This window comes from Molothrus ater, chromosome 9, assembly GCF_012460135.2.
Source record: "Molothrus ater isolate BHLD 08-10-18 breed brown headed cowbird chromosome 9, BPBGC_Mater_1.1, whole genome shotgun sequence".
Classification (NCBI taxonomy): Eukaryota; Metazoa; Chordata; class Aves; order Passeriformes; family Icteridae; genus Molothrus; species Molothrus ater.
Window position 1 is genome coordinate 14,872,639 of NC_050486.2, and position 18,968 is coordinate 14,891,606.

Genomic DNA, 18,968 nt, shown 5'->3' on the forward strand with positions numbered 1-18,968 from the left:
GAGACCAGGGTCACAGGAGTCTCTGGTCTTCCTGCAAAGTTGGGTAGCACACACAAATGCACTTCAGAGGTGACATTTCAGTTCTCATTTAGAGAGTGCATGGCCTCAGCACAGCTCATAAGAGTTTCTTCACAGTTTTGTGTTCACAGTTCATGTTAGTTGATTTGATTTATTTTCTTTTGGTTTTTTGGGGATTTTTTTGTATCTTGCTACTGGCCTTAATAGGAAAAGTCTTTCTTGTACAGCAATGGTCAAAGACCCAGGCATGTGGAATTGTATTCTTACAGGACTTCAAGTACTTGAACATGGTACTTAGTCCTTCTATGTATTGTGACAATTCATATGTCAAGCTATCTCAGAAAGGCAAGGTGCTCCTGATTTTCAGTAGAAATAGTGTTTCTTGGGGTACAGTAGTAGAGGCTGTGCGTGAGAATTTTATATGAAGTGGCTATTTTTTATGGTTTGCATTTTACACTAGTGGCTCTTCACCCAGAGGGTGGCTGGGCACTGGGACAGGCTCCCCAGGGCAGTGGTCACAGCAGCAGCCTGACAGAGTTTAAGAAGCCTTTGGACAATGCTCTCAGCCAGAGTGTGACTCCTGGGGATGGTCCTATGCAGGGCCAGGAGTTGGACTCGATGACCCTTGTGGATCTCAGCACATTCTGGGCTTCTGTAATGATCATATTCAGCTTTTTTGTTAAAACCAAAAAAGAGATTGAATAGTTATGCTAGAATTTCATTATTTCAGCTGTGCATATTGTTATCAGATTTTCTTAATATCGACAGCTTAATATCATCATAGTTTTCTTGAAGCTTTTAATTTTCCACGTGCAAGAAAAATGCAATATTTGTTGCTTTCTAGACAATACTGACTCTGACTACACAATATATAGGAAATACATTAAGTAAGGAAATGGAAAGTACTTTCTGTAGTATTTAAAAAATGGTAAGTTTATAATAACAAGAATAAAACATTTTCCACAGGGAGAAGGAGTTGATTCCAAAAGTTATCTCAGAGTAAATTGCAATAGAAAGAAATTTTTTATAAAATGCAAAGAACATATGAAATGTATTTTATTGATTTTGAAAAGTTTTTCACATATTTTTCTTCAGAATTTTTTTCAAAATTCTCTTTACAGGGATTTTCTTTCATTAAGTGTTTAAATCCATAAATAATAACTGTTAGCAAGTTGATGTATTGGTGCAACAGTAATCTCCTTTTCAATATGATGATTTGTCATATGTGCTTATAATAGATGGTAGGGACACCTTTCATCAATACAGTGAACACTGAAGTTGATGAGGTATGTGCATACATCTAAGCTGACATCTGTATTTAAAGGTCCCTGTGCTTTCTTTTTCTTTCCCCCTCCAGATCAAGTTTTTCCTCCCTCGTGCAACATAAAGAAGAATTTTCTCTCTTTAAATTACCTTGCGGGATACCTACAACCAAAACCAGCTGAGGGGTGCCTTATGTCTAACTTAGTCCAGGAAAGAGAAGTTCATATCATTGAACTAAGTACTCCAAATTCCAATCCTAACAGGTAAAGTATCATCTAAATAGACTGAAACTGTTTGAAGTAATAGCTAAAAACTTTACTTGTCTTACAAAAATCAATTGAAAGTAACCATTTCATCCTAAAGAAAAGCTTGGGCTTTAATACTTTGCTTTAAATAGAAATTGGTTCTTCAGTATGTAAAGATTTTGAATTCTGCTTCATAATCAGGGATTTTGTGGACAAGACTGCAAAGCAGAGCTTTTATGGACTGTGTACTGCTCCCCTTCTTGCTCAATCCCATTTTTCCAAGGATAAGGTGAATAAGAGAATATCAGTAAGGGCAGTATCTGACAGGGAAGTTTTAAGGTTAGACCACTGTATGAGGAGGTGAGACAGAGGTTTAAAGTAATCTTGAGTTGTCACAGGTAGGGATGACTGGCAGCAAGGTCTAGGACAGTGGCTCCCAAACAGTGTCCAGAGGCTGCAAGTGATCTGTGGTCTATGGTAAGTGTTCCACAGCTGCTCTGAAGATTCACAACAGTATTTTCTGTCAAGTTTCCAGTTGAGTTTAAGGGATAATTTGATAATTATGAGACATGTTAAGAGTTGACAGTGGTGCACTGACTAAAAAACTTGTTAACTGCTGGTTAGGAAAAGTAACTCTCTGTACACATTATGAGGATTTTCTAAATTGTAAAAAATACCTTTGGGAGGTAAGACATACAGAATACTCATCTTTTGCTGGTCTTTCCTAGATCTTAGTGGGAGAACATAAGTTTGCTTCAGATAGGAAGAGGTTTTCCAAGTATGACTAAGGGCCAGGTATGATTGCTAGAACAGAAATTTGCTATGAAACTTAGATGGTTACAATTTCATCAGAGATAAGGTAGAATTAAAATCCTGTCTGCTTACTGCATTCACTGGATATCTGGCATTGTCTGGTTCTGCTCCTCATGCAGCTGCATGTGAATGCATCCTATCCCTAATGAGAAATCCACACAGGGAGATGGAGGTGGGAGGAGGTGTTTTGTGAAAAGGATAATTCTCATTGCAAGATGTTGAACCCAGAGCCTGATAATTTTCTCGCATACTAACCTGGGGAGAGTAAGAAAGTGTTGAGGTGGAGTGGAGTGGGTAGTGTAGTGGGAGGTGGAGTTGGTAACCCCAAATGATGATGTAGCCCCATCCTGAACAGAACTGATGCTAAGCATCCTTCCAAGTCCCTTGTAGTGCTACACAATGACAGCCCTGGTTCCAAGATCTTGGCTTTGGGTGATAGCACAATAGGAATTTGCTTTTGAGATGATAACACTGCAGAAAGTTTAAATGTTTTGCTGTTAAAAGTAAATAAAAAAGTAAAAAAAAAAAAGTAGTAAGTTACTTTGTTCTTAGTTTTATGTGTTATCCACAGCTATCCTTATGAAGTTTAAATCCCCAAAGAAACATACAGAAGCTGAGCTGGGCATGTGTAAACTGCAGGAGATAGATCAGAGGTCCCAAGATACACGAAGGCTCAGTGTAGAATATTAGTTGGAACCTATTACACGGAGATGAGCACGTTCTTGTAATGTATGGCCCCATAAGATGGTCTGGAAGTATAGGTTTTTCTGTTGAATTGGTATTTTGCGTGTTGAGATGTTATTGATGGTAAGAACCCATTTGCTCTACTTATTTTACTGTGATCTTGAAAATCTAGATAGTTTTCATCTATTTTCCAGCAAGCAGTAGGCTGGACATCTGGGTTTTTTTCTTTTTAGAGTAACTATATACCCAGAAGTAGTGGAAACTGAATACACTGCTTAATTCCTCAAAGCACGCAAGATCTTAAGCAAAGTCATTCCACAATTTAACTGTTTAGGCAGAGACACCCCCCAGTATAGTACTTGTGGTTTGGGTTGGGTTTTTTGTGCATGTGTGTTAACCTGTTTGTCTTCTTTACTTTTTTTTAAGGTATTATTTTAAGTTTTAATACAGTTATAGCCAGAGGAAACTGAAACAGTTATATTTAGGCACTGTCACAGTGAAATAAGAAAACTATGTTTACTTTAGAAAGCAACCTGCTAGTCATATAACTTACCTGCACTAAATAATAGGTGAATTGAGTAGCACACTTCCTGTAAATAAGAGACAGAAATGGTTTTTTTTTTCTGAAAAGTACTTGTTTCTATTGTTATGCAAAATCACTTAAGTGTATATTGAATAACAATCTGTTTTGCACATGTTGTGTTGCCCGGGATAATATCCAGCATTTTAATCAGCTGGCCAGACAGTGGAAACATGATGGATTGGAAGAAGGTTGATAGCTGAAAATTTCTGGCATTCTGTTCTAACTTTCTATTTTCCACTTACAGTGCTCTCCAGGTGGATATAATCGTGGACATTAAACCATCTCAGCCAGGCGCCAGGCTTGTCAGGGACGTGGTGCTTATCCTCAAGTGCAGAAAGTCTGTCAATTGGGTTATCAAATCTCATGATGTCCAGGGAAAGCTGGAAGTGATTGTAAGTTAAGGCACCTTTAGTTTTTGTGGGCTATCATAATGCAACAGTATAGAATCCATTTAAATGTGATATAGTGCTAGACCGTGTTGATTTCTGAATGTTTTTTCTTAGCTGCTTCTTTTTAATAATTACTGCATTTTAAGGAGTAAATGCATAAACTTTTTATTGTCATTAACTTTCAATATATGGGCTATAAAACTGACCAACACATTGCAGAAGCCAGGTGGTTAGAACAAGGATTTAGTCTGTGTCTTTTGATTTCTGTTGAAGCACCCTAAACACAGAGTAGGATGTTCATTTCTCTTTTTGCTGTTACTTTGGTGTATGGATCAACAGGTTCATGTCAGAAGTTGGAACGATGCCTTCAAGTGCAGAATAGATAATACTAGATATGCAGCACACACACACATCCCTTTAGAAGTGGAAACTCCTTTACTTCTGCTTGTGCTTGTAGTAGTATCTATCCCTTTCCCTGCCAGTAGTTCTGTCTCCAGTAGGTGTTTGGTCAAATTGACCTAACTCTCCTCAGACAGTAAAAAATAATTGTTTTTAAAGTTAAAACCAGGCTCTCTAAAGTTAAACTTCTTAAATTACTGGAGATGCTGATTCATGTTGATTTTTGGTACAGGCTTTGTGGCTTAACACACTTTCTACTAAGAAAATATGTGTTCCCTTGCTCTGAAATAAATATAATTGAACTGATCTTGCAGCCTATAAATTTGTGGCCTATTTCCATCTTAAGTGATCAGTTAAGAGCACATTGTACAGTTGAGCTGAATGTTTGCTCAGGACCACCCATGATCCTCACGATTAGCAATTTTTCAGCAATTCAGTTACATTTTCAAACTCCAGTTCTTGGTATTTATAGCAATTTTCCTTCGCTTAGTTGCTTTCTGCTTGTAATCTGTGCAGAGGAAATTCTGGCAGAATTCAAAGGCTAATTGATCTGAATCTCCCAAGAAAATAGATTGGTAAGGATTTCATAGTAGCTTTGGAGAGTGAAGGGAAATAAAGGAAAGCTAATTTTGGTGTTGCTCAGAAAATTTAATGGAAAAATTATCAGGGTGGATGATGAAGTTCCCTCTTGACCCCTGACACATATTTATCTTACAGACAGGAGAGGATGTTCTGGTCATTCTGTAGGTCTGAAATAGTCCTTACAGAGAAAGGTCAAGTTTGGTTGCTGAGGATTACCACTCTTGTAAGCAGAATGATGAAAAACAATGCTTGACTTCAAAGTTTCATCCTAGGTGATGACATAAAATTCACCACTGTATATTTGGGCATATATGGATCTACTTTCACAGGATAGAGAATTGTGCTTTAGTTCACACCATGCTAGGAAACAGCTCACGTGGTGTATTTCATGTCCATAAAGCTGTCACTTTGTGGATGATCAATTTTAACAAGACAATTTCTACAGGTTTGTAAAATTTTTTAAATGCTGCACTTGAATATAGAAAAGCAAGACTGCTTAAAAAACTTTATTTTTAGAGTTCTTCTTTATTAATTATTGAAAATATAAGTAAAAAGTATAATTAAAATAGTTTCTGTAATGAGTGGCAGAAAGTAATATTTTATTTAGATTAACAAAAAGAGAAAATAATACATTAAATATATACAGAAATGTCAGTATTTAAAAAACTTTGGATTCATGTTAGGATTTTGAGTAACTAGTTTACTACTTCATTTATATAGATGCTTCATTTTCTGAATATGTGTTCATTTTCCTTTATTTAGAGGGGGTAAGGGAGGGAACTAAACTCCCCCATGTCATTAAAAAGTCTGCAAATCCAGCATTTAGCATCTTTTCATATCTCTATTAAGCTGAATGCCTTTCCAAGCCCAAATTTAGACAATGCATAAAAACATTACTAAGCAATTAGGTAATGTTTCACAATGTTCTTTTTATTAGTTGAAGCAGTTCCATGCACTTCAATTTTCCTAACTTCTTGCCCTCACTACGAATTAGAATTGTCTTGAGGGGATTGGCAAGCTGAGAGGGGAAGGTTAGTGCTAAGCTGCCTCAAACCCAGTACTGTAAGTTACTGAGGTCCAAGTTCACAGACAAAAAATGAGAAAGATGTTTTAGGTCATACAGCTCATCTCCCAGCTTACTGTGTCTTTTGGAACTCTGCAAGGGGATGGACACAAACCCAAGGAAAATGGGAGTGCTTTAGGTAAATCAATTGCATGTGATCTATGTGCAGTGCTTCCTTCTGGGCTGTGTTTAACTCCCGTGTGCAGTCCTTACATGCAGGGCTTGTGTGGTTCTCTGCTTGTACACTGCTGTTCATTGCTTCCTTTGCAGCTGGTGTCCCTCTGCAAAGCTGGGAGCTGTGCAGTGAAGTTCCAGAAAGAAAATAAGTTTGAGGGGCAAGGAGTGAGAGAGGTGCAATGCACAGAACAAACCCTTGAGGGTTTCAGGAGCTTGGAGGGACAGTTGTTTACCCGAGAACACCATTTCTGAAATGGTGTCTGTTCTGACAGACAGGTGGGGGCTCAGATGCCTGGTTTCACTCACTGTGTGTGAGGCAGGGCAGGGAGTGAAGGGAGGTCTATTCCTGCCAGCCCTCGTTCTTGCTTTTGTTTCAGTGGGGCAATGCAAGACTGACATTTACAGGCTCACTGTGGAGTGGAGGGGTGTAAACAAGCCCTGGAAATGCTCAGGTGCCAGCTAGGACAGTAAAGTTCTGAGATAATATTTGTTCAGCTGTCTTCTCATGACAGAAAAGTAAAGAGATGGAGCAAAGTTGGGTTAGCATAATAACTCCTACTAGTCAAAGCTGTGTGGTAATATGAAAATACATGATCAGTCGTGTCCAGATTTGCACCTTGTTGAAGATCAAAGATTAGTTGATCCCAAAGAGTCATGAGGCGCTAAAATTAGGATACCTGTTGCTCCGTTTTTGTTTCTTATCTTCAGTGACCTTTGGTGAGCATTGATAACTGTTCTGGTAACAGTATCCTCAAACCAGGCACTCTGTACTTAAATTTATCTTTAACTTCAGTTGTGAAGCCCCAGGTGTTTAAAGGCTGCAGAACTGGGTCTTTAGGAAGAAAGGAGGGAGGGAGCTAAAGGGACATGATGCCATTCTATCAGGACTCACTACATGCTTTATTCACTTCTTAGTTCAAAAACTCACTTTGATGTCAAGTAGGGAAGTACAGCTGAGCCCTCTGACCTGTGTAGCGTGTCCATAGGAGCACTAAGAGAGATCTCTCTAGTCAATCTTCTGGTGTTCCAGAGTGAAAGATTTAAGATTTGTTCACATTGAGGAAAAACCAGTGGGGATGAAAAGAAGATGCAGCCTATATGATGGAGAAGGTAATGAAGCATGGGAATGAAAGTGTTTGTGGAACATTCCATGGTATCAGCTGCATTAGAAAGTGCATTTCAATCACATTGCAGGAATGGCTGAAAAGTGGGTCATTGTGCCTTTGCTGCTGCATCTATGTTCAGCTTGTTCTGCAGCCGTTGATGTGATTGTTACAGTGATAATAGTAATGCTGTGACTGTGAGAATAAATGTGTATGCATTTAGCTTTGGTGTGAATGAATAAATGTTAAAGATGCCAAGCTGCTGAATACATGTTTGTGTAATACGAGTGAATATTTTCAAACTGCCTCTCTAACAATGAGAGATACTTGTTATATTCCTTTCACTTGCCCATTTGGACAAAAAAATTTGATATTTTACAAAACATTTACAGGAAAATGAAAATTAAGTGGTTGTGTGGCTCATTTATTTATTTAATAATTTAGCATGTTCATTCATAAGGTCAGCATGTGCATTTATGAGTTTGCTGTGTCAATGAATTTGTGTAAAATTTGTATTGTTAATTAATTTTAAAATCTTTTCATTTACAGAAAGTAAATATTGTTTTTTATGTAGTTTGGCCATGCATAAATGTGCATGCTCTCACTTACTGCCCTATTGAGTGTTTAGTTCAATTGTGTTTAACAGACTCTACTTTGGAGGAGGCACACAGCATTTCTAGGGTGAAGCTCATTTCAGACACAGCCTGTCCTTGGTGCCAGCTGACTTACAGCATTAGCTGCTATCAGCTCTACTTCATGAGCATGCTTTTTGCCTTTTTCAGTAATGCTCATTTGAACAAAGGTTTTCCTTTATCCAGCTTAAGTAATGCTCTAATCCAAGAAATTAGGAGACATTTGAAAATTCATTTGTCATCTTGAGTTCACTTCAGGTGTAATTTCAGATCAGTCTTGAAGAAAGTATGGCCTTACAAAAGGCTGTAAATATATGTCTGTCTCAGTTAGGGATGAACCGTTTCTGATTGCCTTGATTTCTGTACTCCAGGCAGAGGCTGAGAGGAAGCAGGGAGTTCTTTTCCATCTGTGCAGCAGTTATGTGCTTAAGGTGGCAGGGTTTGTTTTATTTCCCAGGTGTCCTCAGGTTGCTGTTACTTAGTAGATTAAAGCAGAATAAAAAAACAGGGTTCAATCACTGTCACTCTTCCATTTTAAGTATCCTTTAGTGGTAAATCACAAACCAAGTTGTTCTTTATTTACAGACATCAAATAGTATTGGTTTTGGAAAAGAAACAGAACGATCCATGACTATGAGTAAATCAGTAATACCTGACCTTCCCTCATCACATGAGAGTTTGATCAAGTGGGCTTATGAGCATAATTACCGTCCAGTTATTTCCTACACGAAAGCACCTGTTGCTAACAGATTTCATCTGCAACTTGAAGATATAGGTAAGGTTGAAGATGAACTTTTAGCATATAGAAAAAGCATATCTTGTGTTTTTAGGAATACAATTACTTAAATGGTGTTTTCTCAGTTTTGAAGCTTTGGTTTTGGCTGTTGCACTTCTTTTACTGCTTGTCATCAAGAATGCTGGTAATATCTATGAATGATGGTTGCAAGTAATAATCTGTGGCTTTTTGATTAGAAAAGTCCAGGCAAAGTTGTGTTATTTCCTGAAATTTGGTGGAATTAAATGTTTATAGTTTATCCAACCCCATAGCTGATGGTACCCAGTGTTCACTGAAATAGATGTCAGCAACTGGATATCTTGTTAGTTGATAAATCCAGCTTTGATTTTTTTTTTAGTGTGTTTTTTCCAAAAGTATGTGCCTAGTGTTTCCTTGAGACGATTAAATAAACATTGCAACTGTTTACAGACATGAGTGGCTTACCAAAATGTCTGAGGAAGCAGAATAAATACAACTATTGAAAAAAGAATGGGTATTTGGCCAAAGTAATTGCTGATGTGTGTCCATTGAAGCTAGCAGAGTAGCATCTGTTTTTTTCACTAATTCTGAGTTTCAAACACTAAAACTATTGGTTTACAATTTTGATAAAGCTTATGTTCACATTCATGTTATCAATTGCACTCTCATGGGCTCTGTCCTCAGCAGTCATGTGTATAAGCTGAGATATAGTTTCCTCATTTTCTCACTCTAAAGTTAACTCTTATTTAGCTTCATTCTGGTTATATAAGTAGTTTCACAACAGTAGTGACTGAATTTCAGATGGGTAAGGTAGTGGAAGAATTTCACCTAATGATTTGCACTTAGGCTCTTTCAGCAGTACCAAAATAGAATATTGGATGAATGTGATGTTTCTTTTATCGTGCTGGATCTTTTACATATAATAGGTCCACTCGTCAAAAGTTTATTTTCAGCTCTTGGTGAGAGAGATTTCTGACAGGGACTAAGTACACCAAGATTAGATGCCTCAGTAACAACTAAAATCTTAGTTGTAGGGGTTGTGACTACTTACCTGAAAAGTGCAAAGATTCTGCTTTTAATGGCCTTCAGGAGCTCCCTTTATGGATAATATTTTTTTGTATGAAAATTATTAGTTCAGGATACTTTTTAGGAAAAATATATAATAAACTAATGTGGATTTGTTTGGTTTTGTTTTTTTTTTTTTTAGAAGAGATGAATGATGAAGAAGACCATTCCCTTCCTCCAGAGCTGACAGAATTGCTGGGTGCTAACCCACTGCCAGCTCCAAAGAATACTGATGGCCTGACTTTTCCATTTCACATTAACAGAGGAAGACATGACACAGTGGGAGAAGAAATCTTCCCATCCAGGCATTCAGTAGATACATTAATAAATCATGACTTCGGGCATTCCCTCTCAAAACATAAAGAACCTGAAGAAGTTCAGGGCAGTGCTGATATGGCCCTGTCCATAAAGTGTGATGACAAAGTTATGACAGTAGCTGTAGAAAAAGATTCTCTACAGGTTGGTGTGATATCTTATTCTCAGAACTGGAGAGGCTTTTTTGGACAGCCCATTTTATTTGCATTTTGACTGAAAAAATAAACATTCAAAGTCCTACGGCCATCACCACACAACCCCCCCAAATAGTTTGGTGAGGAAACTATACTGTGGATCTTCTTTGCCATAACTCAGGATAGGGTTTTCTCTTCCCAGCAATCTGGTGGTTTTTAGAGGGATTTCTGATTGAAGGTGTGCATGGTTGATTTGTCAAAAAATTACTGTACTCAGCCATTAGTCTGAGTTTTTAGTTTCCAAAGAAGCTGCTTTTGGTAGCAGTGTGAGACCTAAATAGATCTAAAGATCTGTCTTTACTATCTACCAGCTGATAGATTGCTTTGTGTCCATTTGTATTGTGGAAAAGGGCCTGAAACAGCATTTTAGCTCATTTCAGACCAAACAGAGTCAGCATTATTAATCAGCAGATTAATAATGAACCTGTTGTTTCCCTTTTTTCCATGTTACATTTATTCCTTGTGTGCCATGTGTAGCAGCATTTTGCGAGTGCCCTTGCCCTGCTGTCAGTCCAATGAGCTTCCCTTGCAGCAGCCAGGCAGTGCTGAGCTGCAGTTCAGCAGGAGCCCAGTGCTGCTCTGCCCTGACAAAGCTCCTTTGTTCCAGGCCGGCGGCCACGCCCGCACCGAGCTCTCGCTGCTGGACCACTCCTGCAAAGCCAGCATGAACGGCACCCACTTCATCCTGGAATCCTCACTCAACAAGTGTGGCACTCGGACAGCATACATCTTCAACAAGATTGTTTATTTTAACTCTGTGAGTACTTACCAAGAGGATCCACCTTCTGTACTGCATGTTGTAGTAGTAACAGGAAGCCATTGCAGTTAGCTTTATCCTTCCTGCCTAGCTCAGTTGCAGCCACAGTCCTGTATTCAAGGAGGTAGGAAGGCTGCACATCCAGTATGCTCCAGTGGTCAGATAGTATCCCAAAGGAAAACAGAGGAGTTTGAGTTAAATACATTTTACAACACGGCTGCCCTTTGGGGACCATCTGTACCAGTCTGTGAGAAGTTGCACTGGTGTTCCCTGTGCAGCTTTGATCATCCATACTTAAGCAGAAATACATTGCTGTAAAGAGAAATAGGAGTGAAGTTTTCTAATTGCACAAAGCACTACCTTTAAATTCATACCCTGAATTAAGTGAAGTCTTTCTTCTAAAATTGTGTGTGAAAAAAGGCTTTTAAAATGTGAGGCAACGACATTATTTTTGCATGCTTTTCTCTTACAATCTGAATTTTTTTTTTTTAGCAGTTGCTATATGTAATGAAGAGACTCTTGAGTACTTGTATATGAGTGATGATGCAAAGGAGCCCACTTAGGTTGTAATCAACTGCTTCCAGATTGGCTCAGCTTATGAGTCAGAGTACAATGCAGATATTCTGGGTTCAAAAGTAATGACACGTTTCTCTCGCTGAGCTTTCCAGTACATAGAAGTAACTTTGGCAAATGATGGAAAGCCTGTGGTCCAACCCAAACACAGCTCAGGCAATCTGATCTGACCTTGCCTGGTTAAAACTGTTCTATGCTAGCACCTAACTTTAGAAACAGACCCAAACCAAGACAGAATCTTCAGCGAACAACAGAAGAGCACGGGTCTGGAGCTAAGTACTCTCATGGTCCCTGTATTCTATTATGGCCCAAAGTAACGTGGTTATTTACCTACTCTCCTTTCTCCATCGTGTCTTTTAATAGTCTTGACTATACACTTGAACTCCCAATGATGTATGGGATTGCTCAGAATTTGGGAGTGTTTCTCCTAAAACACAGACACTGCAGTGGAGTGTCAAAGGGCTTGTGTACATCATTTTTTAGCAGTTGTTCTAAGTCTAAGAAAACAAAGTTGAAATCCTGAGAGAGAAGGAACTAGCTGAGAAGCTGCAAGCATAAAGAGGCAGAGTGCAGAGCACTGGAAAACAGAACTATAAATTTCCTGGTGAAGAAATGAAGACATATGAAAAGGATGATTTAAAAAAAGGAGGAGAGAATTAAGTGAAAAAATGGGAGGAAAATGAGGAAGTAATATTATGGTTTTGGGTGTACACCTCTGAAAAAAAAATGCTGATGACAGAAAAGAAAATCCTGTAGTGACCCTAACATTTTTAGTGATTTTTTATGAGTACACTAAGGAGAAGTGCTAGTTGCAAAATATCACTTTAGAAAGCCTTTTTTTCAGTGTTGGCTATAGAAATACTAGAAATAGAATGGAAATGCTGGGCTGCTCATTCAGACACCAACACCCAGACTGGTGTCCTTCTTCACTGGCTCTGAAATCTGGAAAAAAACTCTGGCATTCTTTAATTATAAGCTGCATATCCTGCATGCTCAGCACAAGGCTGTTCAAGACACGCTTTCACCATTTGCTTAGCTGGTGCTCTTCTTGTGGCCTTTGCATTGTTCTGAAGAGAGCAGAAAATAACAAGCATGAGAGTGCTCTGTTATCACCTAATCTAATTTGTTTGCAATCCCTCTCTGTGCAGATTGTCATTCAGCTGTCAGCACCAGCTGAAGGCAGTGGCTTTGAAGATGAGGACATGGAATCAGGTGATAATGGATTTCCAGGGGATGCTGATGAGGGAGAGGTGCCTTTCTCAAGCTGGCCTGAAATAGCGGTATGTTACCCTCGGTTTTGCACCTGACAGTGAACAAATACCTATTGTAATAGGCCTTTCACATGAATTATATTAATTGTCTAGAAATTCATTTGTCTTTTAACTCATTTCTTCTCACTATTGTTTCTTATGACCCTGTTGAAGATTTGCACTGAGTAGATGTAGCGTGGGTGGGCCTATATTGTACATAAGAAATTTGTCCTACCACTCCTGACTCGGGATGTTACTGTATTTTTTTTTCTCATTTTAGTTTAATTGCACACTGCACCAGCCAGAGGATGACAGAGGCATTTTCTGGCCTCCTGAACCACACATCACCAATGTGACCTTCAACATGGATCTGTACAAAACAGATTTATTCCTTGCTCCCTCCCAAGGACTCTTCTCTGTTGCCAAGAATGGGCCAGTATATGTAGAGGTAACAAACTGAAAAAGACTTCAAACTAGCAGAAGGGTTTTGCAAGGCTGTGCAACTGAGCCAAATCTGTTCTTGTCCGTTGAAAGGTTTTGTTGGGCAGCTGGTTCAGGCCTCTCTGATGCCTGCAGAGAACAGAAACTGGGGAATAAGAAGTAGGACAATATTTTGGGTAAAAAACCCAAAGGATTCTTGCAAAATGGATGAACAATGATTAACTTACAAGGTGGATTGCTGATTCTTCCTAAATCTGCTTTTCCATACCAAAATTGAAGGTGGTTTCTGAGCTCATACTCTGAACTGGCATGTCCTGATGGGTTCCTTTTATTGTGTGTCTGAACCTCATCTGAAAGATGTAGACATGCAAAAAAATTATTACAAATGTGTGTCTTTCATATGCTAGTGTTCTCAGGTTACACAGTCAATACAAATTGTGGTCTCTCTCCAGTCTGCTTAAAAACATCAGTTATAATGCTTTTGAATGCTGCCACATAAGAGATCTAGCAGATTTAGGTAAATAACACTAAAACAAAATCAACAGCTGGGTACCTTTGACTTCGGGTACATTTTGCACAATATTTCCATGTGTTGCTGAGTTGCTTATGAAATCTGTGGAATTTCACACCAACACAGTCAGTATTTTTAAGATGCAGCTATGCGAACAGAATTTTGGATTTTCAAATAGTGGTAGACATTAATAAATGCAGCTTTGGCAATGAAGAAGTATTGCCAGTTTCTAGGCAAGTAAATCACAAGGTGTGAGCTACAGGGTTGTAAGACCAGGAAAAAGCAGCAGTGCTGTGCTGTGTTTCTCTTGCCCAAGTCAGTTCCTCTTTGGGAGCCCATGTTGCACATGATAAGCACGGTGACCCCTTTGGTGCAGTTTTCTTCATTATTTCAGTGTCCTTTGTAATTTCTTTTTTCCCTACCCAGTGGAAAGTACTTAAGACAGCTAATGCAAAAAATAAAGTCTGTTACACTCAGTTAAGAATGTTTTTATAACAAACACTTAAAACCCTCCACTTCCTTCATTGATCTGGGATGAATCCCCCTGACTCTGAGCCTGCTGGAGCTGTTTATTCAGACAGATGTTCTGATTTCTTCATCACCTTTCCTGGCAAAAGCCTTTTTATTCTGTTTTTCTTTCTTGCACAGTGGAAACCATATCAGTTTTGAACTTCAGTGACTCCATTTTTTAAGATGACTCTGGGGTTTTTTTTCCTCTTTTTTGTTTCTCTTTTGCATTTGTTACTAAGAAAAATATTTTTGGGTTTTGATAAATACATATTTGGTAAAAATTCTATATCTCCATTGTCCTTGTTTGGTAAGGGTTTTTTTGTGTTTGAATCTTTCAGATTCTGGAATTTTATTCTTTCTTCTCTGCTGTCATTTTCTTACCATATTTTGATCTTCCATCTTCCTCCTGTGTTTCTTTTCTTTCCTTGAGATATCATTCATCTTTTTATTTCATTAACTGTAATATGCCTGTCCTACTTTCCATAATCTCTTTTTAATTAGTTTACACCATCAGCGTGTTTCCTGTCAGTATCTGTGGCTGACTTTTGTTCATCCATCTTTATTTCTGCTCTTTTTAGAAGATAGTCTTTCTGCTTAGATGCTTCAGCACATCCCTTCATCTCTAATTTGATTGCTGCTCACATAAGGGAGAGAAAAAAGGAGAAATGCTTTTATTCACAGCAAAACTCCTAGAATCCAGAAATTACTGCATAGACCACACAATTTGGCAGCCTCTTCCTTAAAGATACATGCAGCACATATGGATTAAATATGCATATAAGGCACATTTCTTCTAAGAAGATTTCTTGTGGAACTATTTCATTGGGCAGTGTTAATGGTTGGATAAATGCTTCTGTTGTTTATTAAGAGCAACGTGCCTCATTTGTTACAAATTCCATTTATTTTTTCCTTTGAATTATTCTGTAGCATTTATTGTCTGCATTCCAATCCAGCTGAGCAACATCAGGGCACTGGAGGCTTTCAGTCTTAATTATTTTTCATAAAAGAATATGAATTTCAAACTTACAATAAGCTAAAAGGATCCTTTCACAAGAAATGACGGCTTTTTAGGAGGCTCAGTCACCCCCTCCAGCCCAGGAATGCCACCCACACATCAGACCATGACCTCCTCTCTGCCTTTGCATTCCTCTCTTGGCTGGGGGTGGATTCTCTGTTGTGTCTGTTGCTTTTTTTTTCCCTGTTTTCATTATAATTTTGAACAGATACAAAACCATGGAATTAGTGATTGATTTCCATAGAGCTCTGTTATAGCCTGTGTGTCTAAGGGAGGCACTGCCATCTCAGGTGGCAGACACAGACATTACTGTGTGTCTTATCTGGGGGGGGGGGGGGGGGTTCATCTGCTTTCAGAAAGATAAGGGATTGCTGTATTTATGCATGGTTATGCTATTAAACAGCTGCTGGTTTTGCAACCACAGATTTTCTGTCTCTCAGTTAGACAGTTTACCCTTAACATTTAGCCTTCAAAATACTGCAGATTGGAAATGGCACTGGAAAACTGCTTAAAAAGTTGTTGAAAATATTAATGAAATGTGAACTAAAAATGTCATTTCTGAGATCTTACTGTCTCTTTCTTTAATACAGGTGTCTGTGACTAAAGCTGACAGATTGCTGGGCTTTGCTATTCAAACGTGCTTTGTTTCCCCGTTTTCAAATCCAGATAGAATGTCTGACTATACCATTATAGAAAACATTTGTCCTAAAGATGAATCTGTTAAATTCTACAGTATTGAGAAAAAGAACTTTCCAATACCATATGCACAGAAGGACAGAAAAAGATTTAGTTTTGTGTTTAAACCAATGTTCAACATCTCACTGCTCTTTCTTCACTGCGAGCTGACTTTGTGTACAAATAAAGGCAAAGATACTCAAGGACTGCCAAAGGTCAGTAATTAATTAAATTTATCAAAACCTCTGATTTAGATAAAAACAGTGTATTTTTTCATCTGAATACTGAAGGTAATAAATAGTTTTCTATGGAATTGTCTAATGAACATGATATCTCTAGGCTTAGAGTTTTAGTAGATAAGAGTTATTATACTGTGCATTTTGACTACATAATTTGCAGTTGCTGTTTAAATTTCTTTAGGTGGCTACAAATAGAAATTGCTTTTTACTGCACAAGTGGTTCAAGTTTATCTTTTCAATGCATATCCAAAGCACAAACAATGTTAGCTTTAATTTCCAAAGACATGCACCATATTAGATAATACTGTAATCTGATTGCTACAAAAGATAAGGTTGTTTGGAGGTTCTCATTTTTTGGTAAATTGTGTAGGGTAAACTGGTTATGAGGCAGCTGTGCCACTGGCAGATGGGTGACTCTGACCTCTGTTCTTTGCACTCCAGTGCATTCCTCCTGATGAAGCTTGCACTTCTCTCAATGTGGATATGATCCTGGCCATGATGCACAACAAGAAAACCTTCACCAAGCCCCTTGTTGTAATAACACATGAAGGAAAACAAGAAGGTATAAAAATGAGCTTGACCTGTTTAATTATGCTACATATATAGAATATTGTGTAACATACAGTCACTTTAAAGGAGGGAGCATGTGACATTGTATAATCTTGTGCTGGTGCTGTGTCTGTAAGATGTTACTTGTTAGGACATATTCCTGGCAACAGGCATCAGGCCAAGTCACAGCCATTTTTTAATCACATTACTGTTCTCTGGACATGTGGGTTTGCTGAACATTGAGAGGGGAATACTCAAAGTAGTACAGAATAACATGGGTTTTGGAAGTATGAATGTAGCAGTAGCATTTGGAGCGATTTCTTGCTGCCCAGAGATCAAAGGCAGTCTTGTGTTCCCTGCTGTGTCCTTTATTTATTGTGCTTGTAAATATAAATTTATGAATAATAATAATAGAATCACAAAGTATTGAGGATCTTAAAGCCTGATAAGTTTTAAGGCAAAGAGGTGGCCCCTGGAGACTCACTACATTCTTAAACTATGAAGAGCAAAGGATAGTATGCACAAAGGGGCTCCACTTTGGTGGGACTTGTTTGATTATGTAATCTTTCTTGGGGAAAAAAAAAGAGTGTGGTTAGTAACTGGTTGAAGGAGTTGGAGAGGCTCAAGTGCATTATGAGGTAATGCCAAACAGCATGATGGGACCTTATTCTAGTTTAAGAATATGCCCTGTGAGTGATGAGAAGTAAGAACTGTTCTCAGTTTCATTTAATTAAAAAGTTTTTCTTAGTAGATCACTCTGACAAGAGCATCAGTCATGTTTTGATGCAGTCCTGGAAGAAAATATGTTCATTTATCTTTCCTTTTTGTATTTGCATTGATGTTTCATAAGAAGCTTCAGTGTCTTCCCATACACATCAAAATCTTCCAATAGTGTCCAAAGGCTGTTTGACCTCTGGAATGCTTTTCAGGGAGCATCAAAAGGGTGGTGATCAGGAGTCATTTAATCTCTGTTTTACAGTGCATGCTGTTAGTCCTTGAACTATTTAAAGTTGAAATACAGCATTGCTAGGGGACATGGACAACAACTGTTTCTGTCTAACTCTGCAAGTCAGCTCATATTTAGTTCGGAGGGTTTTTAACAAAATTGTTAATACAGACCAAATCCACTATGAATTAAAGTCAAGTATTTGATCTGTTGCTGTTCCCATTACAACTGTGCTTTGGGCCTGATTCTGGACTTCCATTTTGCTCAGCTCTCATATTATTTCAGTAGATTTTCTATTGGGAATGAGTAAATCCTGCAAGTGAAATTCGTCTTTCACTAAACAGACTCGTACTTCAGCTCTCTTGTCCTTATGATGTGTGGAGCATTGTGCACAGCTCCCATCTTGGGCTCCACTCAGAATGTTGTCTTTGTCAGAGGCACAAGGTCTCAGTGTGCAAAGACAAGCTAAATTTATAAAGATTACTGACAAGACAACAGTGTGATAGAGTATTTTGTTGCATTGTGGGTGATTTGGTATAATTGTAGGACTCTTGGTGGAAATCTCCCCAGCATATCCCAGCTTTCAGACAAAATACAAAGTGGCACATGAACAATGTAGCTTTGTTGGTGTGCAGTTCTGCAGTGAATCAAAACCCCGTTCTTAAAGCCAAATGCCATTGTTGGCCAATACGTGAACCTAAGATTTGGAGAAGAAATTATATCACATTGTTAAACAGGAGGATTTACCTCTCAGAGGTAAATTTTCTTTGATGTGAACAGAACCAGCTTTTACTATTGCAAACCACTCTGTGTGAGGTACTGCCCCTGGTTCTCCTTATCAAGCCACATGTGAAAGTCATGGGCTTGACATTTCAAAAGTCAGAACAAACTGGTCATTGCAAAGTTTGTTTTTTTTTCTTCAGACAAAAAATACATGCCATTGCCTGTATTAGAAATCACAATGCTAAATCTGAATGAGAATTTGCAGTAGATCCCAATGGAGGTGATTAAAACCTAACTCCATGCCACATACATTCCCTTTGCATTCCTGCATTTCCCCATGCTCTCTCCCACTCCCATGAAAGGCACATGGATGGCCATTTATATGCTAGGAAATACATGTTCTGTTGAAATAATCTACCAATGTTGTTCAGATTTTTGCTAAGTGTGGAAACTTTAGATTATTATTTCCACAGCAAAAACAGACAGGTCACCGAAAGAAG

General features: G+C 38.3%; 1 protein-coding gene across 2 annotated transcripts in view; it reads left to right on the forward strand.

Moving 5' to 3' along the window:
* TGFBR3 (transforming growth factor beta receptor 3) overlaps positions 1-18,968 on the forward strand; it is a 108,440-nt gene that overhangs the window by 75,394 nt on the left and 14,078 nt on the right. For both annotated transcript variants that reach the window (XM_036387750.2, XM_054515746.1), the window contains exons 6-14: positions 1,376-1,544; positions 3,851-3,998; positions 8,537-8,726; positions 9,913-10,229; positions 10,887-11,036; positions 12,758-12,889; positions 13,140-13,307; positions 15,927-16,226; positions 16,692-16,812. In XM_036387750.2, the coding sequence (XP_036243643.1) occupies positions 1,376-1,544; positions 3,851-3,998; positions 8,537-8,726; positions 9,913-10,229; positions 10,887-11,036; positions 12,758-12,889; positions 13,140-13,307; positions 15,927-16,226; positions 16,692-16,812 (1,695 nt within the window). The remainder of the gene's footprint in view (positions 1-1,375; positions 1,545-3,850; positions 3,999-8,536; positions 8,727-9,912; positions 10,230-10,886; positions 11,037-12,757; positions 12,890-13,139; positions 13,308-15,926; positions 16,227-16,691; positions 16,813-18,968) is intronic.